The following is an 18,809-nucleotide window of genomic DNA, read 5'->3' as shown; positions in this document are numbered from 1 at the left end:
ATCAGCCCCCAACTTGCCCCCCCAAAAATGGTCACTGACTGTAGCTGCCATTACTCCTGGTATAAAAATCAACCAAAAGCACATCCATGAACACTCTTAAAGGCAGCAGAGCCTGAGAGAAGAACCAGACTCCCACCCCTCACAAACTATTATAAGATAAAAAAAAAAAAAGAAACCTAAATTGCAATTTACAGCAATGACAGTCCCCTTTAGAGAGCTGAGTCTGTGGGGATTTGGGATGTGGGAGACTCTCATTGTTCCTGGCTGGGAAGATGGTACATGAAGGTCCTTTGACGTGACAGTCATGCCCTGATGGCACAGGCCAAGCTGGAGGAGAGAAGAGGGGTCAGAGATGGGTCCCGGTCCCCTCACAAGCAGCCATTCAGGGACTCACCTTTGACAAGGTCTGGAAAAGCTGTTTACATGCAAGAATTTCCTCTAGACAGTCCAGCTGCCGGGGCCAAAAGCAAGTCACACTCAAGGTCATCTGCTCAGAAAAAAATATGAGTGTTGGCCTAGGAAGACAATCACACAGCCAGGACTGGCTCAGCGACCTGCGTGTCTAGTGCAAAATGAAATGCAGAGCCCCCTGTGCACAGACGAGGAGTGATATCAACACAGTCACCATGGAGCGTTGAAAGAAGCACTGACCCTTCAGAGGGTGACACCCCGTACAACTGCCCAGGACGCCCACCATGAAGCCAGCGTTACTTACAACTGAAAAGAACCAAAACAAAACGCCCCCAAACCCAGCGCGTTTAAAATACATCACCGGTAGAACGGAAGTCACAGAGAAATCAAATAAGGGTTGGACCTAAGGAACATAAACTCATCACCGTGGGCCGTCCTGGGCTTCACACCCCTGGCTACAGCCCTTCTGGGTCTATCGTGGGACCCCAAAAGAGAGAATCGAAGCATGTTGGGGTTGGGGAGGCAGCTCACAGGAGAGGGAGTCCTGCTATTCTAGACTGGCAGAGCTCTGGGATTTCTGAAGAACATTGACATTCCCCAGCAATTAAGTCAAATTAACATAATTCAAACAAAACATCTAATTTTAGCTATGTGTAACAATTCTGCCTCAACAGAACAGACATTCCTGCCTCATTCCAGGAGTGCCTGCCATGCCAGGGAGAGGCAAGCTGGAAGGCAAAGCCTTCTGACACAAGCCAGCACCAGATTGCTTCCATTTCCCCCCAAAACACAGGCTTCCAGTGGCTTCTAATCCCCAGTAGTGGACCAATCTGCTGTCCCTCACACCTTCCTGTGCAGGGAAGACCAACAGCAACTGCCTTGCTGGTGTGAAACCCAAGGCCCCGAAGCTCTTGCAATGAATGAGTCTGCTGCCTCTCTGTAAAAGAGGAAAAATAATGCCTGTTCTAACCAGGTAGGAAATGAATGCCTGTAATCCTAGCATTCAAGAGGAAAGGCAGGAGGATTGCATGTTTGGCGCTAGCCTACATAGCTACTTCCAGGCAATCTTGAACTACATAGACCCTGTCTCAAAACAGCAATGACTGTGGATACAGCCCAGTGGTAGAACACTTACCTCATACATGCAAAAGTCTGGGTTTCCATGCTCAGTATTACATAAAGACACACAGTAATGATGCCTGTGCTGCCTGCTCTCCTTGAGGCTCAAAAGCATTCGTATCTGTTACCCTCTGTGTCTAAGCTATAGGCAAGTCACTGGGTCTATTCATTCAACTGACAGATTTGGGACCCATGAAGTTGACCTAAGTGGGCCCCTGTGCAAGTCCAGCAAGGGAAGGAAACATTTAACCCAGTGGTTGGTAAGCGAGACTCAAAGGCCTAGGCCAGCCTACTGCCAGTTTCTGTGTGACTCCCAGGCTAAGAATGATCTTCACATACATGGCTGGAGTGACATGGGTATTATTTCTAAACAATAAAGTCTGAATTTGAGTGTCTTAGTTAGGGTAACTATTGCTGTGGTGAAACTCCATCACCAAAGTAACCCAGGGAGGAAGGGGTTTATTTGGCTTATATTTCTATATCACTAGTCATAATGAAGGAAGCCAGGACAGGACACAAACAGGGCAGGAGCCTGGGGCCAGGAGCTGATGCAGAGGCCATGGAGGGGTGCTGCTTGCTGGCTTGCTCCCCTTGGCTTGTTCAGCCTGTTTTCTTATAGAACCCAGGACTACCAGCCCAGGAATGGCACCACCCACAATGGGCTGGGCCCTCCCCCATCAATCACTAATTAAGAAAATGTCCTCAGGCTTGCCTACAGCCTGGTCTTAAAGAGACATTTTCCCAATTGAGGTTCCCTCCTCTCAGATGATTCCACCTTGTGTCACGTTGACATAAACCTAGCCAGAACCCTGAGTGTTGATTAATAAAGTTTATTGCCATACTCTTGTGTGCTCTGCCTGTGGCTGCTTCCTCACTCACAGCAGAGCATTTGCAAAACAGGCCGAAATATTACTCTCTGCTGCGTCACAACACAAGTCTGTCAATAAAAACTCAGAGACCACAATTGGGGTTCAACCTGAAGAGCTGAAAAGCAAAGCAGCCAGCCACGGGCTCTTACCTCGACCTCAGTGGAAATGGCGATCCTGCCTCCAGGATTCTGTGTCTGAGAGCTGTCTCCTCTCTTTTTATAATCTCCCTAACTCTGGGATTAAAGAGTGGCGGTGTACCACTACCGCCTGTTTTCAAAGGCAAGCTAGTGTACCTAGTTATTGTCGCCTGGTCTGTAAGGCTGGCCAGTGTGGCTGTTTTACTTTTCTGATCCTCAGGCAAGTGTTATTTATTAAAATACAAGTGAAATGCCAGTACAGTTAAACTCTTATTTAAACACACCAAGCAATGAGGGCTGTGATAGACTATCAGTGCTCATGGAGCAGGAAGGGACAGCCTCTCTGCCCTATACAGTCAGAAAAGCCTTCCTAGAACGCGGTCACTCTTTCAAGGCTGATACTCGACTCTGACCCTTGAGGAAGTCATCCCAGACTGTTCCTTGATGGAAGAAAGATCCAAGTTCATATGAGACTAGAGGTAGGGAACAAACCAAGAGTTCTCAGCAAGCCATGGCTTTCAGCGCTCCCCAACATTCCAAACTGAATATGGCATCCCCAAAGACTAACGAGGACACAGAGCAAGGGGCAGTTTGGGATCCTGTATTGAGGGCACATTTCTCCCCCTGGACCCACGAGAGGACGACAGCTGAACCTGAGCCCTGGTAGCTGTCTCCTCTTTTGCAGGCACCAGCAGATCCTGAATAATTTAGCAGCTGCAGCAGCAGCGCTGAGGCAGCTCCTGCAGCAGCTGCGCCGGCGGCCGCTGGCAATGGACCTGCTTCCACGCCGGACCACAGAGCAAGGGCCTCTCCTCCCCAAGTTCCCCCCTCTGTTTTAGACTCAGACACTCTGCTTCTAATAGCTGAGCTTTCTCGCCAGCCCGCAGAGGAGTAGGGCCTGGACACGTATTCTAGAACTTGTTTGGCCTCTAAAAATAGCTATGTGCTGTGGACAAGCCATTTCCTTTTCCTCACTAAATTTTCCCTTGAAGAGGAGGCATCTGGGCTCTCCCAGACTCCCTCCAAGATGCTGTCTAGCTAGTACAAGGGCATACCTGGGATCCCGACTACAGAAGGGACCGAGGCAGGAAGATGCGTAAACCCAGGAATTCAAAGCCAGCCTGCACAACACAGCAAAACAAATAAAATGGTGAATACATGTAAATAAAATATATAATTGCTATACATATAAATAAAAGCTGTATTTTTTTTTATAAAGCAAGCTTGTTACCTAGTCTAGTCCAGGTTCTTTATTCTGCAGGTGAGAAAAAAGAAGAGGCCCAAATGAATGAAATAATTACTCGCAAGGTCATGCAGCCATTGCTTAAGAGGCAGTCTTAAGGGACCAGCATGTAATTCCTAACACTTCTATTCCAAGCCACCATTCATATACCACAGGTACTTGGACATGTTTCTGGTCATATTCAAGTTTCTCCCTCTCCCTCTACACACATGCATGCACATGCCCGCACACGCGTGCGCGCGCACACACACACACACCTATGCCCACAGCTGTGTCTAGCTTGGCACCCATATTTGATGTGGTTGTGGGTTGGCCTTTTCTTCATCAGTCAAGGGAGCTGCTACACGGAGCTCACTTCAGCTCTGGGCTCTGTGCTAAGTTCAACAACAGTGTCCAGGGGCTGGGACTCAGACAATAACGTGTTTGCCTTATAATCATGAGGACTTGAATTCTGCTTTCCAGTGCTCACCCCCCAACACACACACACAACTTGTAGCATTTTTTTTACAACCCCAAATGCTGGGGAAGTGGACACAGGCTGATCCCTAGAGCTTGCTAGTTATGCAATCTAGCAGAAACCTCGAGCTTTGGGTTTGAGTGACTGAGAGTGACCCCAAAGTCATCCTCTGGCCTCCAGATGCATGCACACTGGAACCCACACCCTACACAAACATACATTTTTTAAATGTCTTTAGTCCCTCCTATATCCATCCTGTCTTTCCCGTCAGTTTGCAGCCAGGCAGCTCGATGGAGCCCTGCTCCAGCTCTAGGAACTATGCCTTGATCTCCCTGAGCCTTTGAATCTCGGCTGTAAAATGGACGTCCTGTGCACCAGCCAAGAGCGGAGAGTCTGGAGAGCATGAGAGACACGGCTTGCCCTCTGCATTCCTCCCTGTGGAGGAAACATCAGATGCAGCTGGATAATCCTCGCTACTCTCCTGCTGGAAGCAGGGTGGGCAGGTGATTGATGAGAAAACCAAAACATGATGGGAACCCTGACCCACTGATCCTACACATGCCACCAAGTGTCTGTTACAAACTGGGGCTTCAGAGAGAGAGGCGGAGACTTTCCCCTCGGCTCTGCCACTTTGGACCACTGTGAAGAGCACTGTCTCTGTAGAATAGAAGCGTGCCTCCCCACTCCCTGCAGGGCTGCAAAGAAGATGGACGACATGAAGCCTTGGATGGCATGTGGGCTCTGATCTAGGGCCCTGTGCATCCTGCACCCCAGGGCATCCGATGGCTCATCTTCCAGAAACACAGCTACAGAGAGTTTCTAGGTCGATGGCAGCCTCCACCAAGCCATTGCCTTCCTGGGACACTTTCTCTTTCCCAACCCCTGCAGAACAGCTACTGAACAAAACAGGGGAAGTGTTTAGCACCCAGGCTTCCATGAGAACAAGGAAGCAAGGCACTTGAGAATGGGAGAGATGGCCCCTGGTGCAAAGACTGGTTCAAAAAGGTCGTGGCGGAGTAATTGCGGGGACATACCTGTGAACCTAACACTGGGAAGGCTGAGGGAAGAGCATTGAGTTCAAGGTCCACCTGGGGGCCATGGCAAGGCCCCGTCTCAAATGTCTAAGAACTGGAGATGCAGACCAGCGACAGAATGCTGACCCAGCATGTGCAAGGCCCTGGGTTCCAGCCCCAATATTTGGTTTGCAGAACCAAAACGAAACAGAATTTTCAGAGAAATTTAGTAATTGAAAATTCTAGGAAGTGCCCCCAATAGATAAATTCATTTTCTCTCTGAGTTAGATGTTGAGTGGTCTCCAAAAACGTGTGTCTTTAAAGCTTGGTCCCCCAGGTAGCACTATTGGAAGGTATGGAAACTTTAGCGGGGAGTACAAAGGTCTTCAGTTGTGTCTTTGATGGGAATCTGAGACTCTAGCCTTCTATGATTTGAATAGGGCGCCACCATGTGCTCTTAGTTATCGCTATATGGCATCCCAACCAGAGGCCTAAAAGCAATGTGCCCAAAACTGTGAGCCAAACCAACCCGTTTTTCTTTATAAGTTAATTATACCACTTGTTGCTACAACACAAACCCAATGAAACCTCTAACAGTCTCCAAGACACCTAGGTCTCCTAAGACAACAGGTCTGACCAGCAAACTGCATCTTGTATGCCACAGAATACTGAATCTGCTTTCAAGGAAAAAGGGGTAGCCACAGCTAGTCAGTCCTCTCCCCCAGAATCAGAGTGCCCTACACTGCTCTCAGGTACAGGAGATGATACTCCCTCCAGTTGTGACCTTGAGAGCACGTCAGAGACAGCAGGCCACAAGGTCAGTCACCTTGCACTGTGAAGAGTAGGTCATCAGGATCCTGACTCCTTCATGTACACCTGTGGCCCTTACCCCCTCAGATGCCACTGTAATAAAAATAAGAGGAGAAAGAGGAGGAGGAAGAGGAGGAGCCTCATCCCCCCTAAATAAGGCAGACGGAGTCACAGGATACTGAAACACACAGGCTCTGCAGCAGCAGAAACCTATACTCCAGTCACCTCACATGCCGACTGAGCACAGATAACCTTCCAGCAGCCGTGGGCTCAGTCTGTCCACTGTCCCCTCCGCATCTGCTCACAGCAGCATCAGCGTTGGAGAACCAGCACTGCACAGACTGGACACAGAACGAGCAAAACCACAACTCTGTGTCGGGTACCTTCCATGCATTCGTTAATATCCATTTACTGCTGAGTTTGTCGTCTCATAGAGTGGACTATGACATGGGGCAATGGGAAGGAAACAATGCAAAGGAGCAGCCCGTGTGGGGCGCTAGCCCAGGACCATGGACAGGGCTGGCAGCAGTCAGCTAGTAGGTGGCCTGCTGCCCTTGGAAAGAATTTGGCCCTGTCCTAGAGGCCTTGGAAAAGTAACTTGAAGGGGTCCACGAAAGGGAGTGACAACCACCAATTTTATGGACTGAAGAGGTGGCTCGGTGGTTAAGAGCACTGGCTGCTATTCCAGAGGATCGAGGTCTGATTCTCAGCACCCACAAACTGTAACTGTCTGTAACTCCAGTTCCAGAGTATCTGATAACCTCTTCTGTCCCCCTTCGATGCCAGGCCCACAAGTGGTACGCAGACATAGATGCAGGCAAAATACCCATGCACATAAAATAAAATATTGCTAAAGTAACTCTGGCAACAAGAAGAAACACTGGGTTGGATGGGCAAGAGCAGCAAAGCTTCTTGGAAACAGCACAATTGAGATCAGAGGGCAGAGGAGCGTCTGCCCCACCGTGTGCCTGCCAGTCCTTCAGAACCCTTTATTAGTACTGTGTGTGCATGGTCCACACAGGCATGTGTGCTACTGTGTGCATGGGAAGGTCAGAGGACAACTTTGTTCTCTCCTTCTACTTTGGTTTGGTCTCTAGGGATCCGATTCAGGTTCTTGCACAGCTGGCGCCTTTCCCGCTGAGTCAGCGTCCCTCCAACCCGACACCTATCAACCCCTTCACGGAGAGTTGGCGGCATGGCGGATCCCCTGTGCTGCACACAGCACTTTTCCCCATCTGCTTTGTGGCAGCAATATTGACATTTGGGTGGAAAGCATTAAAACTGGAGGAGGCTAGGTTGCGTTCAGCGGTGGAGCACTTGGTTGGCGTGGGGGAAACCCTGGATTCTATCCATAACAGATCACATGACAAACAGGCAGAGATAATAGACTGATAAATTCGAACGTCGTTTCAATGTCCTTCAAATAGAGCTGTGGCCAGCATAAATTCCTAAGTTCATTATGTGTAAAACAAGTAAGAAGACACATACACACACACACACACACACACACACGAAACTTTGTCTATAGTCTAATGGTTTATTCAACTTAAAGCAGAAAAAAAATAGCCCTCCCTTCCGAGTTCAGCAGTGGTATCATGGTTCCCCAGACTGACCAGGGAAACACTAGGTGCCAGGCAACCAGCAGCGAGAGGACAGTGATGGTGGGAATCACCCCATATCCCATCAGTCTCCAGTTCCACGTGACCTCAGAGCAGAAGCTCATTTCCAGGGCTAAGGGTAGAGAGAAATCAATGCAGCCCTGTGGACAGCTCTCACATGGATCTGCTAACCATCCACGGTGAGGGGGGAGTTGCGTCTCTATAGCTACCGCCACTCCTGCACACGGTGCAGACCCCAAAGCTGTTCTGGCTTGGTTTGTTTCTGAGTCTTCACTGAGCTATGGTCGGATTCACATTTCTCCAGTCTTTCCTAAGTCATTTCCGAAAACTCTGGTATTACTAAACAAACATTAGAATCGACCTTCATAGCCATCTCTGGAAAAGAACTCATAATATTTAAGTTATATACAAGTGGGACTAAATTTTCATGCTTTAAGTCTTATTAGAGTTAAAGAGGAAAATTCCGATGGCTACATTTTCTGAAATCTTATTTATCCTCTCAGACATAAGGTTCTCTTTGCCACTCACATCCCCACAGCCTCTTGTGCCTGTGTTGGGGTTTTAGATTGCCCGGGGGTGGATGTTGGAGGTGGGCAGGAGTGGAAACCTGAGTGTTTGAACTGAAATCACTGAGTGCTTACTAGATTCCCGATAGTTTATGCATAGTAATTCTCCTTCCAGAATACTAAAGCCATTCTGAGGTTCCAGGGTCCTTACTCAGAGATATCCAGGAGTATTACCGGGAGGGAGCCTTACCTGGTGGCTATTTAGAACTAGGAAGGCAACGTTGAGCTCTGATGGAGGAGTTGCCGTAAGTGAATGAAGCTAAGGATTTAGATGCAGGAAACTCTAGCAGCAAGTGAAAGCTTTCATCCTTAAGGTCCTGAAGATGTTTGCAGTTCATCTCAGAAATGACAGGATGGTAAATTTATGATCGACCAGGCGACCCAGGGATAATAAGGCTGGAGTTCATTTCAGGGAAATCAGGAGGCCAAAAAAGGTTTTGAGTAGGAAGCAAAACTGATTTGCATTTTTGGAGGATCACCCCAGAGGCTGAGTACAGTATGAAGCCCAACACCTATTTTCAAGGTAGTTTACAATGGACTCATTCCATGCCCAGATGTCTTAAGGACCGTGGTCCAGCTTCACTTTGAGCAAGGACACTGTCGCCTACTTGGCTCTAGTCCACATCACCTTGGGATTCTTAATTGGAGTGTGACATCATCTATCAACTCCAGCTCTGCTCCCCAGAAGGCTGGGCTCAGATGTCCTCTTTGACAAGCAGGGCATCCTTCGTCTTTTTCTTCTGTCTATGCATAAATTATCTGTGTCGGGTTTTTTTTTTAATTGTGTGAATACAGAGAAGAATTAAAAGGAAAACTTAATTGTCTATAAACACACATCAAAGATGATCAGTGTCGCCAAGTTTGGTGGTATATGTTTGCAAGGCCAGCGCTTGGGAGACTGAGGCATGAGATCACTTGAGTCCAGGTTTCCAAGACCAGGCTGAGTGACACAGAAAGACTCTGTCTCCTTAAAGAACAACGGAGCAAACAGAAGCACTGTGCTTGGAATGTATAGCATGCTAGCAAATAGGTAATTGTGCATCGGCCCCTTCTTTAAAGTAAGCTGGGCAGGGTGCGGTGGCAGAAGCTGAAGCAGAACAGGTGTTTGAGGCCAGTCTGGGCAATTTAGCTCTTGCTTCCAGCCCTAGGTTACAGGCACCCAACTTTTCATGTAGGTGCTGGGGATCCAAATCGAGGTCTTCAAACCTGTGCAGCAAGCACTTAACTCACTGAGTTGTCCCCTTAACCCAAAACACTATCTCGACACAAAAAGTTTGAAAACTGGCTGGGGACCTAGATCAGTGGTAGGAAGTTTGTATAGCATACACAAGGCCCTGAATTCAGCTCCTGATAACACACACCACACACCAGCAAGCGGGAGAATGGTGGCCTTGCCCCCTCTAGCCCACCTCTGGTGTGGGGTTCTCCAGTAACATCTTTCAGCTCTTGTGTTCTCTCAGCTCAGCCACATGTGCCGTATTTAAAGAACCCAGAATGCCTACATTCCAGGCCTTGCTAGAAGGCACCGAGTTGAACAGATCCCCACCCATATTTAAGATGTTCCCATATATATTTCTCTCTCTCTCTCTCTCTCTCTCTCTCTCTCTCTCTCTCTCTCTCTCTCTCTCTCTCTCTCTCTCTCTGCCAGGGAGCTACTTAAGGGCATAGTTCCGAGAAAGCACTCGTTGTTTTCCACCGCTTCTTTCTTCCTTAGCTCAACAAAAGATGCCACCAACTAACGACCCAAACACCAAGGCAAAAATAAGTCCCTGTAAATGCTGAATCCCACAAGCATACACATCTACGATCAACAACTTTTGTAGGTCAACGTATATGCAAATATGCTAACATGCGACAAAGGGGACTTGGAACTGCCCTAGAGCACGCCTCTCCAGTGCTCACACAGGGGACTCCACTACCCAAACAATTCTCTAGTTTTTCATTGGTTTTAGGTCCCTACCTGCCATCCCAGCTCAGGACAGCCTGGGCATAGGTGTTGTTTCTATTGCTTGCTTACCTCAGGCTGAAGTTCTCTGCCTCAGAGTCTCCTCTGCCCTCCTGATTGGCCCACCTGAGATTCTTCTCCAGCCTGTGCTGCTAGCTCCCCTTGCTAGGCCCACAATTCCTGACCACCTCCACACCCAGAGTCCACTTCCTCGCCGCCACACATGCTACTTGCACGATTGGATGCTCTGTCCTACACATCTGGATGACCCCTATAAGCCCAGAGAGACCTCATCCAGCAGTTACTCCCACCACCGCAGGGGCCCTCCAGCACACATCTTTTATCTAAGACCAGTTTTGTGCAACCAGGCTGGTTTGCGGATCATCCCTAAACAACTCTAAGGCCAGTTCTTACCCATTTCTGGCAGTTCTGATGAACCTTAGAAGTCTGCACTCGCTCTGTGCATTCCCTGTAAAATGCAAACGCCCTCGATAACAGGAAAAAGGAGGAGGCCATGGTGGAATGCGGCTGCTGCGCAGTTACTCACATCAGCACGCTACTGAGTGATTGCACGGCCAGGATGCTGATTATGTGCAGGCGGAGGAAGAGCTGAATCAGAAAGTTAGGGAAACATTTGTCAAGACAGACGAACCGGAAGGAAAGGAGAGGGTTCCTAGCACCCAGTCTTTACCTCTGCCTTCCTCTGGACGCTCAGCTAGGAGTTCCCAGCCACCAAGCAGGCTACTCCAAAACATTCACAGGAGCCTTTGGACACAGTCGAGGCAGCTGCAACCAGAGCCCTGCTGCTCTGTGCTAAGCCTCTAATTTGTAATCCCTTCCTTTCCAAGGAGGGAGGGCACCTATGCTCCACTTTGGCATGCCTCAGTCTTCCTTGAAAAACAAGCAAACAGCAGAGCAATCTTTTCAGAGGCAAAGGATCTGATCACATTGGAAGTCAATGAGACAAGAAGTCCCAAGTAATTATCTGGCTTCAGTCTGATGATATATAATGCAAGTTTTCCTTTTCTGGGGAATATGCTGTGCTTGGTGCTCCTAAAATCCAGATCTTTCCCCCAACCATAAGTCCAGTAAATCCATAATCCAACATGCCTCATCCTCTGTATGTCCTACACCCTGGAGTCATTGGCCATGGTCTTGATCATGACTGGTCTCAGAGAAACCAGGAACCACTTTCATGTGACCTATTTCATGTGACCTACTGACATGCAGCTGCACCCCCATGCTGGGCTTTAACAAAGCCTGAAATAGTCAAGCTCATGCCACAATACGGACTGCACAGACGATTGAGTGGGTATGGGACAATAAATCTATTCCAGATAGCAACTTCATTTCTTTTCTGGAAATGAAATGAAGGTGTAGTTTAAAGTAGCCTTTTGCTCATTGAGTGGCACTGAGATAATAATGTGTTGTCCTTCTCGGATGGACACCAACGTTTCACGCTGAGGTTTGGCCGTAGGGTTTAACCAAAAACAATTTATTAGCCCTGTACTATCAGATTTCCACCACTATAACAAATAGCTGAAATAATCAGCTTATTAGGAAGAAATGCCCATTGGCTCACAGTTTTGGAGGTGTCAGTCTGTGGATGCTTGGCCCTGTTACCCTGAAGCCTGTGATGAGAACAGCACACAGTAGTGGGGAAAGCTTGGTAAAGCCAAACCACTCACTCTACCACTGGGGCACAAGAGAGAGCAGAAGCCAACTTTCCACAATGCACTTCTAAGCCACATTTTTTCAGTGACCCGATGACTTCCCAATAGGGTCCACCTCCAAAATGTCCCATTACCTAAGTGAAGCACCTGGCCTGAATGTGAACCTTGGGAACATTTCCCATACAAAGCGCAGGAGCCATCTTGTACAACCCATGTTACCACAGCCTCTTACGAGCACAGCCCTCACCTGTCAGCTAAAACAGAAGAATTTAAATTCGACGTCTTGTCATATTGAGAAGACCAAAGCAAAACTGGTAAATGAGCAGCCTTTGCCGGGGTGAGGAAAACAGAGGCTTGGGGGCAAGGCACAACCTGTGCCACTTCCTAAGGAGGTCCACGGTCTAGGCCGAGTATCAGCTTCCGCCTCATCTGCTCTGTGGGGCAGCTGTGAAGAGCAGACTGCAGAGTGCTGGGTACACCAGGCATTGCGCTTCTGTATCCAGGGTGCTCTAGCTTATGACTAGGAAGTGGAAGACACCACGCGCCGGGAAAGGAAGAGCTAGGCTGGCCCTGGACAAGAAACAAGCTGGAAAAACCCTGCCTTCAGCCACAGCCAGAGCTAAAGGGACTGCTTCCTATTTTTGAGGTTCTTCATGTACTACAATCAAGTGTCAAAACAGGGTTATCAAAGTGGTAATATGTTTTAAAGTCTTGCAATTATTAATAAATGGGTACTTCTAACAATCCACATGCAGTACAAAAGTTAGGCGATTCAAAAACCAAGCGAGGAGTGCACACACAAATATCACCTCACCCTACAGCATGTGCTAGCAAACTGGTCTAGCCACAGGGCCAAGGTTTGAAGACAGAAGGAACACCATTATCTGAAGCCTACAACTTAGCTCTTAGGTTGAGTTTATAAACCCATTGGGAGATAACCGAAGTTTTAACTTGTAGCTCTTTGCCAGTACGAGTCCCCTGCCTAACTTGCAGTCCCCAACCTTGCCCCACTCTATTCCACCAACTCCCCCACAGTTAAGCAGGTGCCCTCTCCACCATCTCCACTGCCCAGAAGCTGTGCAAAGGAGGAGAGCCAAGAGCTCTTCTGTGCCTGCAGCCAGGGCAGGAGTTTTCTTTTTTTCCTGCCTACACCTTTCCACTGTGTATTCACAAGGCTTTGGCTCCTTGAGGCCCTGTTAAGAAACTGTTGTTCCAAACAGCTCAAACCACTTGACATGTAGCACAGCAGACACCCTGCAAGGACTAGCGACATGCTCACCAGCAGAATGCTACACCCAAAGACCAGGTAGTCCCCCTGCCTGGCTGAGATTGCTATTGCAATGCAAATGACTTGGAAAAGATGCATCAGGCTCTCTTCCAATCTCCCCCAAAGATAGCCAAAGAGTGTAGTTTGCACCTGAATACATGCCACAGCCAAGACAATGCCTGGGCCAGCCGAAACAAACGTAATTCACTCATCAAACCATTAATTCTACAAACATCCATTGCACGCCCCTTGCGTGTGAAGGACTGAGCTAGGCAGTGAGCACCCAGTCACACACAGAACATGGTCAAAGCTTGCTGTGCATCAGCATCCGACATGAAGACGGTGTACAGAATGAAGGCCGCGGAGAGAGCCCCATTAACGCTACCCCAGAGTACTCGCAGGCTTGGAACTCCTGAAAGAGGCTCTGTCTGCCATCAGCCACCCACTGCTGCTTCCTTGAATTCTGCCCCTCCTCAGTCCTCTGCCTAGCTTTCTCTCCAGCCTCCACAATCTCTTTTTCCTCCTCGCTGCCATCTCTGGATGAACACCAAAGGCACAGATTCTCATTCTCACAGCTGCCTCAGCCCTAGAAAACTCTCCTTTTAAATGCAAATGCCTTTACAGAGGCCGCACCATCTATTCCTTTCCACTCTAGCCTTCAGAAGCAAGGGAACCTAGCAGGAAATGTCAGGATGGCTGTTTGGCTCTTTAAACAGTTAAAATAAAACAAGCCGCAGCGAGGCACAGCAAGGGCTTGATGAGGATGTTGCTCCTTCACTAGAAAACTGAATGGAGCACCTTCAGAGCTCCCAGGTTGAATTCCAGTCCCGGAGCTGAGTTCTCTATGTGTGTCAGTCACTGTGGCACATCAACTCCCATTCCTGACGCACAGCCCCCTTAGTAAGCACCTTCCCACACAGTATCATAACTGCAAAGGCAGCAGCCACCATTCAGGTTACAACCGCGATTATTCCTACAAATGAGAGGGCTGTGGCTCTGCTCAGTCAGCCCCAGTTAAGCAGTTACCTGTGAGATAGACACCTTTCCTTCTAGTAAATGCAGCGTGTCCTTGGCTCAGGTTCCCACTGCCATAAATTGCCCTGTCTCCGTAGTAATGTATCCATTTGTATGTAGGAAGTTCTTTTTTTACACTCAAGGGAGATGGCTCCAGAGCCTTGGGTCATCTGTAAAATCATCGATAGTCCTCCGTTGTTTGACTTTAATATGCTATATCTTAAAACATTGCTTCTCCAGTAAACATTGGATTTAGACCTCACCTTATATAAACCTGCTTCACATAGACTCAGGAGGAACATTCTCCAAATTATCCTTTTTGGGGGGCTAGGGTAGAGCACCTGCTTAGCATGAAAAGGCCCCGGATTTGATACCCAGCATCCTTTGCAAAATAAATGAAGACAAACAAATAAATAAATAACCCTTCCCAGATTGCCTTTTGTTCCTTGCTTTTTCTTCTGGGGTCTCCCTCCTCCCTGTAGTTTCATGGTTTACTGTAGGTTTTAGCTGCATTGCCTTCTCTGACTGTCCAGACCATCTCAATGTTTTATAGAACTCACAATCACTAGAAATACAAAGAAAGTAGCCCTGCCTGCCCTCACAACGCATTCCCCAATAAAGAATGTGTCCTGGGAGTTCACATCATCTCTATCAGTTCGAATGAAAACTTCCTAGATGTTGTGCCGATCACAGCTCTTGGGATACTGCAGAAAACCATGAAAATCCTTATGGAAGATTTCAGAACACCTACTGACGCAGTATGCTGCGACCAGTTAGTAAGTCAAAACAACGCAATTCAGGAAGAAGGCGACCTATTGTCATCTAGCACTAACATGTGGAATGAAATTTTCCAAGAATTCAAAGATTAAGATCCAAGAAGTAAAGTGAATATCGGAATTGCTGTGTTTACATGGGTGCAAGGCATGCAGTCAAAGAGATTTCGTAGATGATAAAAAAAAAATGAAATCGGGGGCGGGGGGGGATTTCGTTTTGTTTGCTAGTCAGTGTTAACCCTAGTATCTGTAGCATGAAAGAGGAAGCTCAAGGCAAGAACGGGGGTTAAAAACATGGAGTGAGTTTTGGAGATGATTGCTTTGCCCCAAGATCGAGAACAAGAATGGAAATACAGAAGGCTGACACCATCGCCAAGAAAGTGGGTGAACCCCAGGCACTCTGAAGTACCCTTCCCTGCTAACTTACAGGACTGGCATCTGAGACCCTAACAGGGACCTGATAGGATTCTGCTTCTAAATGTCATCAGACCAAGCAGATTCACTATTGTTTTGGAAAGACCTCTTCCACTCTTGCTTAAGGAGTGTGTTGTGGTGAAATTACTATTTACATACAAGGTGCCAATATCGGTATGGGGAAAGAGGGGTAGGAGTGGGGGAGACACTTGTATTTTTCAGGGGTATGGTGATTCTTTGGGTTAAAATCAGTGAACATCTCAGCTCACCCAGTGTCTTCAGGAAAAGAGCCAATATCTGTCCTGCCACCTACTGCAAGGTAGACTGTTCCCTACACCGCTGCCAACTGCAGCTTCCACTTTCCTTCTCAGAATGAGCCGATTTCAGGGAGGAAGTCTTTCTCATGCAAGGGCAATGCCTCTGTGGGGAAGCCCCAGGAACCCCATTCTCGGGCCAGGGGACATTCCTGCAGTCCCACACCAACTTCTCCAGGTTAAAATGGCTCTCTGAAGCGAGGGTCTAGCCCTACCTCGGACTCCCAGAATTCCCTCCGTGCTCTCCTAACCTGGGCATTTCTGCAGCTCTAGCCGGTGGTAGAGGCAGCTGCTGGGTTGCTGTGGACCTCCAGATGTTGGTAGTTAGACAGTGGGTCTAGTCGAAGGTGGCCCTTAGCATGCACTGGTCGGAAAGCAAGGACCGCAGATAGCAACAGTTGCTTTCAGGGGTCTGGATCCCTGGGGTTTCAGCATAGACCCCTGTCCCATGAAAGATTCCCCGATTCTGACCCATGGAAGTGCCCTTCTCCGACCAGGCCTTGGGTCGGATTGAACAACCCCAGAGAGGCTTCTAAGGGAATTTCCTCCTCCCTGTCACCAGCTACTCCTCTGGAATGACCTTAACATAAAATGTTGCCAAATGCCCAAGACTGAGTGGCGTCTTCTAGATTCTCCCGCGGACCCACAGGGTCAGGAAGGGCAGTCGCCCCGGTCGTCCTAAGAAATCTGGGCAGGATGCTCTTTCCGTGCGGCGCAGGAGAACTAACTGGTCACCTGAGCAGGAGCGGGCAGTGCCACCTCTGGAGCGCCTGTCGCGATCACCCAAAGCAGCTCCCCAAGAAAGCCAGGCAGCCAGCACGAAAACGCCGCGGTGCAGCCCCTTGCCGGCTCCGCCACCCCAGAGGCGGCAAAAGTTCCTCCCAAGCGCGCGGGCCTGGACTCTCCGGGCCAGCACGCCCCAGCCGCCGGGCCACCAGCCGCGTGCCCTGCCCGCCACCCCCACGGCGCTCCGGGAGGGTCAGCCCCAGAGCGGCCGATCGAGCGCCTTCCCGCAGCTACTCCAGGCGCCTCGGTGCGGGGCCGCCGCCGCCGCCCCCTTACCTTCTTCTTGCGGTCACGGGAGCGGTTCCGCCGCTTCCTGTTGGATTCCTCCTTCTCCTTCTGCTCCTGGAGGGCCTGCGCCTCGATGTCTTTGATTTTCTTCAGCTGTTTGGCCGCCTGAGCCATGGCGGGTCGCGGCGCTCGGTCCCCGCCTCCCGGGCCCGCTCACTCTGCGATCCGCCGGCGGCGACACCCTCGGGGAAGAGCCGGCTCTTTCGGCTGCGCAGAGCGCTAGCCGCTCACCCGCGGCGGCCAAGGCTGCGGCGCCCGGGGACCGGGTGCGGGGCACGGAGGGCGAGGAGAGGCCGGTGCGCGGCTACCCGAGCCCCGGGGTGGCGCCTCCCGCCGCGGCCGGAGCCTGCTCACCCGCGCCCCGCACCGGCTCTGGGCTCGCCGCGCGCCCTCGCCGCGCCCGGGCCCCCCCTCTCCTGCGGCGGCGGCGGCGCGGGGGGCGGGAGGGGAGGAGGCTCGTACTGCGGCGCGGGCCGCGGAGGGCGGACTCGCGGGCTCGCGGGAGGCGCGGGGGCAGATCGGCACGGCCACCCCACCAGACTGGGCGCAGGGCGCTGCGAGCGCCGGGTCCCCACTGTAGCGAGGCCCCGGGGCACGGGAAAGGAGATGGAAGGGGGCTCGCCTTTGGGCGACTGGAACAAAGCGGGAGCGCTCAACCCAAGCCCGAACCCGGCGACCCTGCGGACCCGCGTGCCTGACGCGGGCGGAAACGCCAGCATCACCGGGCCAGGCTGCGGAGCGTGGGACCTGGGCGCCGCTGCGGCACGGACTCCGCTAGCACCGAGCCGGGCCAGGGGCGCCCTCCGGAAAGGGCCGCGGATCCTGCATGAGAACCTGATTTGCCTGTGTCAAACCAAGAGGGCCTTTCGTTCGCATATTTACCAACTATAGGTAGAAAATGTGTCTGGCGCTAAGTGATTCTTTTTCTTTTCGCTCTGTTTAGACTGGAGTGAAACTGGGTCTCCTCACCAGGGACCGCCCACCTTGCTTTAGCAGGTCTCTCCCCACCCTCCGAAGGCACTGTGGTTGAGACCCGTGTTCAGCTATAGTCTTACCAGTTGGGGTCACGCAGATACCAGCGCAGTCTGTGGGAGGGGGAAGTGGCTTACACTCATTTCACTACTCAGTCATGTGACAGACGGGGAAACTGAGGCCCAGATCTATGAACATTGCGGCTCCCAACCTACTTTTTCCCTGTCCCACGGGATGTTGAGGACAGAGTTTTGAACACCAGTGTTTGAGACTTGGAGAAGTTATTATGAAACAGCCTGCTTCCTCCTGCCCCAACCCCCACCCCAGTCTGTGTAGAGGTTTAAAGTAGCCCTGGAGAGCAGGGAGAAGGAGTAGCGATGGGTACCGTGCTGCCCCTTATCCCACAAACACATCTCGCTCAGTGACTTCCATTTCTGTCTTCCCCTCTGGGCACTTGACAGGAAGCAAGTTGCTGGCCGAGCCTAGGGTTTTCACGGCTCTAACTGCTGTCTCTTTCCGCAAACACCAATCACATAGGCAACTTCAATTGTCCTACATTATCTTCAATGTAAAGAAACTGGAAAGCTGATTTAAAATGTATTTTTAAGCCTATATACCCCCGAACCATCATTTCAACCCATGAAGTTGATATATTATTGATGAGATTTTACATTTTTCTGCTGAGTCTTAAGAATCCAGTCTATTCTTGTCAGATTCAAATGAGACACAGTCCCTTGCCACCACGGGTCCCTCTTTGGTCGCTGCACTGGAGAGCTTCCCTTGGCTGTAACCGGCTTGCCTGGAACAGTACCCTCTGGAGCCGCAGGCCCCATGTCTTTTGTATCCCTCTCACCACCCACTAACAAGTCTCTTCTCTGTAGTCAGGATATTTTCAAACAGATAACATTATTGTTAGTTCCCTCCAAACATCCTTTTTGTTCCAAAATGAAAATCAAAATCTGATCTACTACCTACAAGGACCTGAATGACCAGCCCCATCCTGTCCCCCAGTTTCTCACTCTAGAACTTTTGGGTGCTCATGTGTCACCTAAAGGTGCGGATGCTTTTTACCACAGGACCTACATCCCTGCTGCCCTAGTCCAGACTGCTCTGTCCCTA

At 50.0% G+C, this 18,809-nt stretch overlaps 1 protein-coding gene across 16 annotated transcripts in view; it reads right to left on the bottom strand.

Moving 5' to 3' along the window:
- Positions 1-17,235, bottom strand: part of Ank1 (ankyrin 1) — a 174,685-nt gene extending 157,450 nt beyond the window's left edge. For 4 of the 16 annotated variants that reach the window (XM_075986336.1, XM_075986343.1, XM_075986344.1 and 1 more), the window contains exon 1: positions 16,707-17,110. In XM_075986336.1, coding sequence (XP_075842451.1) covers positions 16,707-16,832 — 126 coding nt within the window. In that variant the 5' untranslated portion in view covers positions 16,833-17,110. Of the gene's footprint in view, positions 1-16,706 lie in introns of all 16 variants that reach the window. The other 12 variants (XM_075986333.1, XM_075986340.1, XM_075986334.1 and 9 more) reach the window with 6 other exon arrangements.
- Positions 17,236-18,809: the final 1,574 nt, after the last annotated feature.

The sequence above is a fragment of the Microtus pennsylvanicus genome, chromosome 9 (assembly GCF_037038515.1).
Source record: "Microtus pennsylvanicus isolate mMicPen1 chromosome 9, mMicPen1.hap1, whole genome shotgun sequence".
NCBI classification, from domain to species: Eukaryota; Metazoa; Chordata; class Mammalia; order Rodentia; family Cricetidae; genus Microtus; species Microtus pennsylvanicus.
This window is presented reverse-complemented; position numbering and strand designations above follow the sequence as displayed.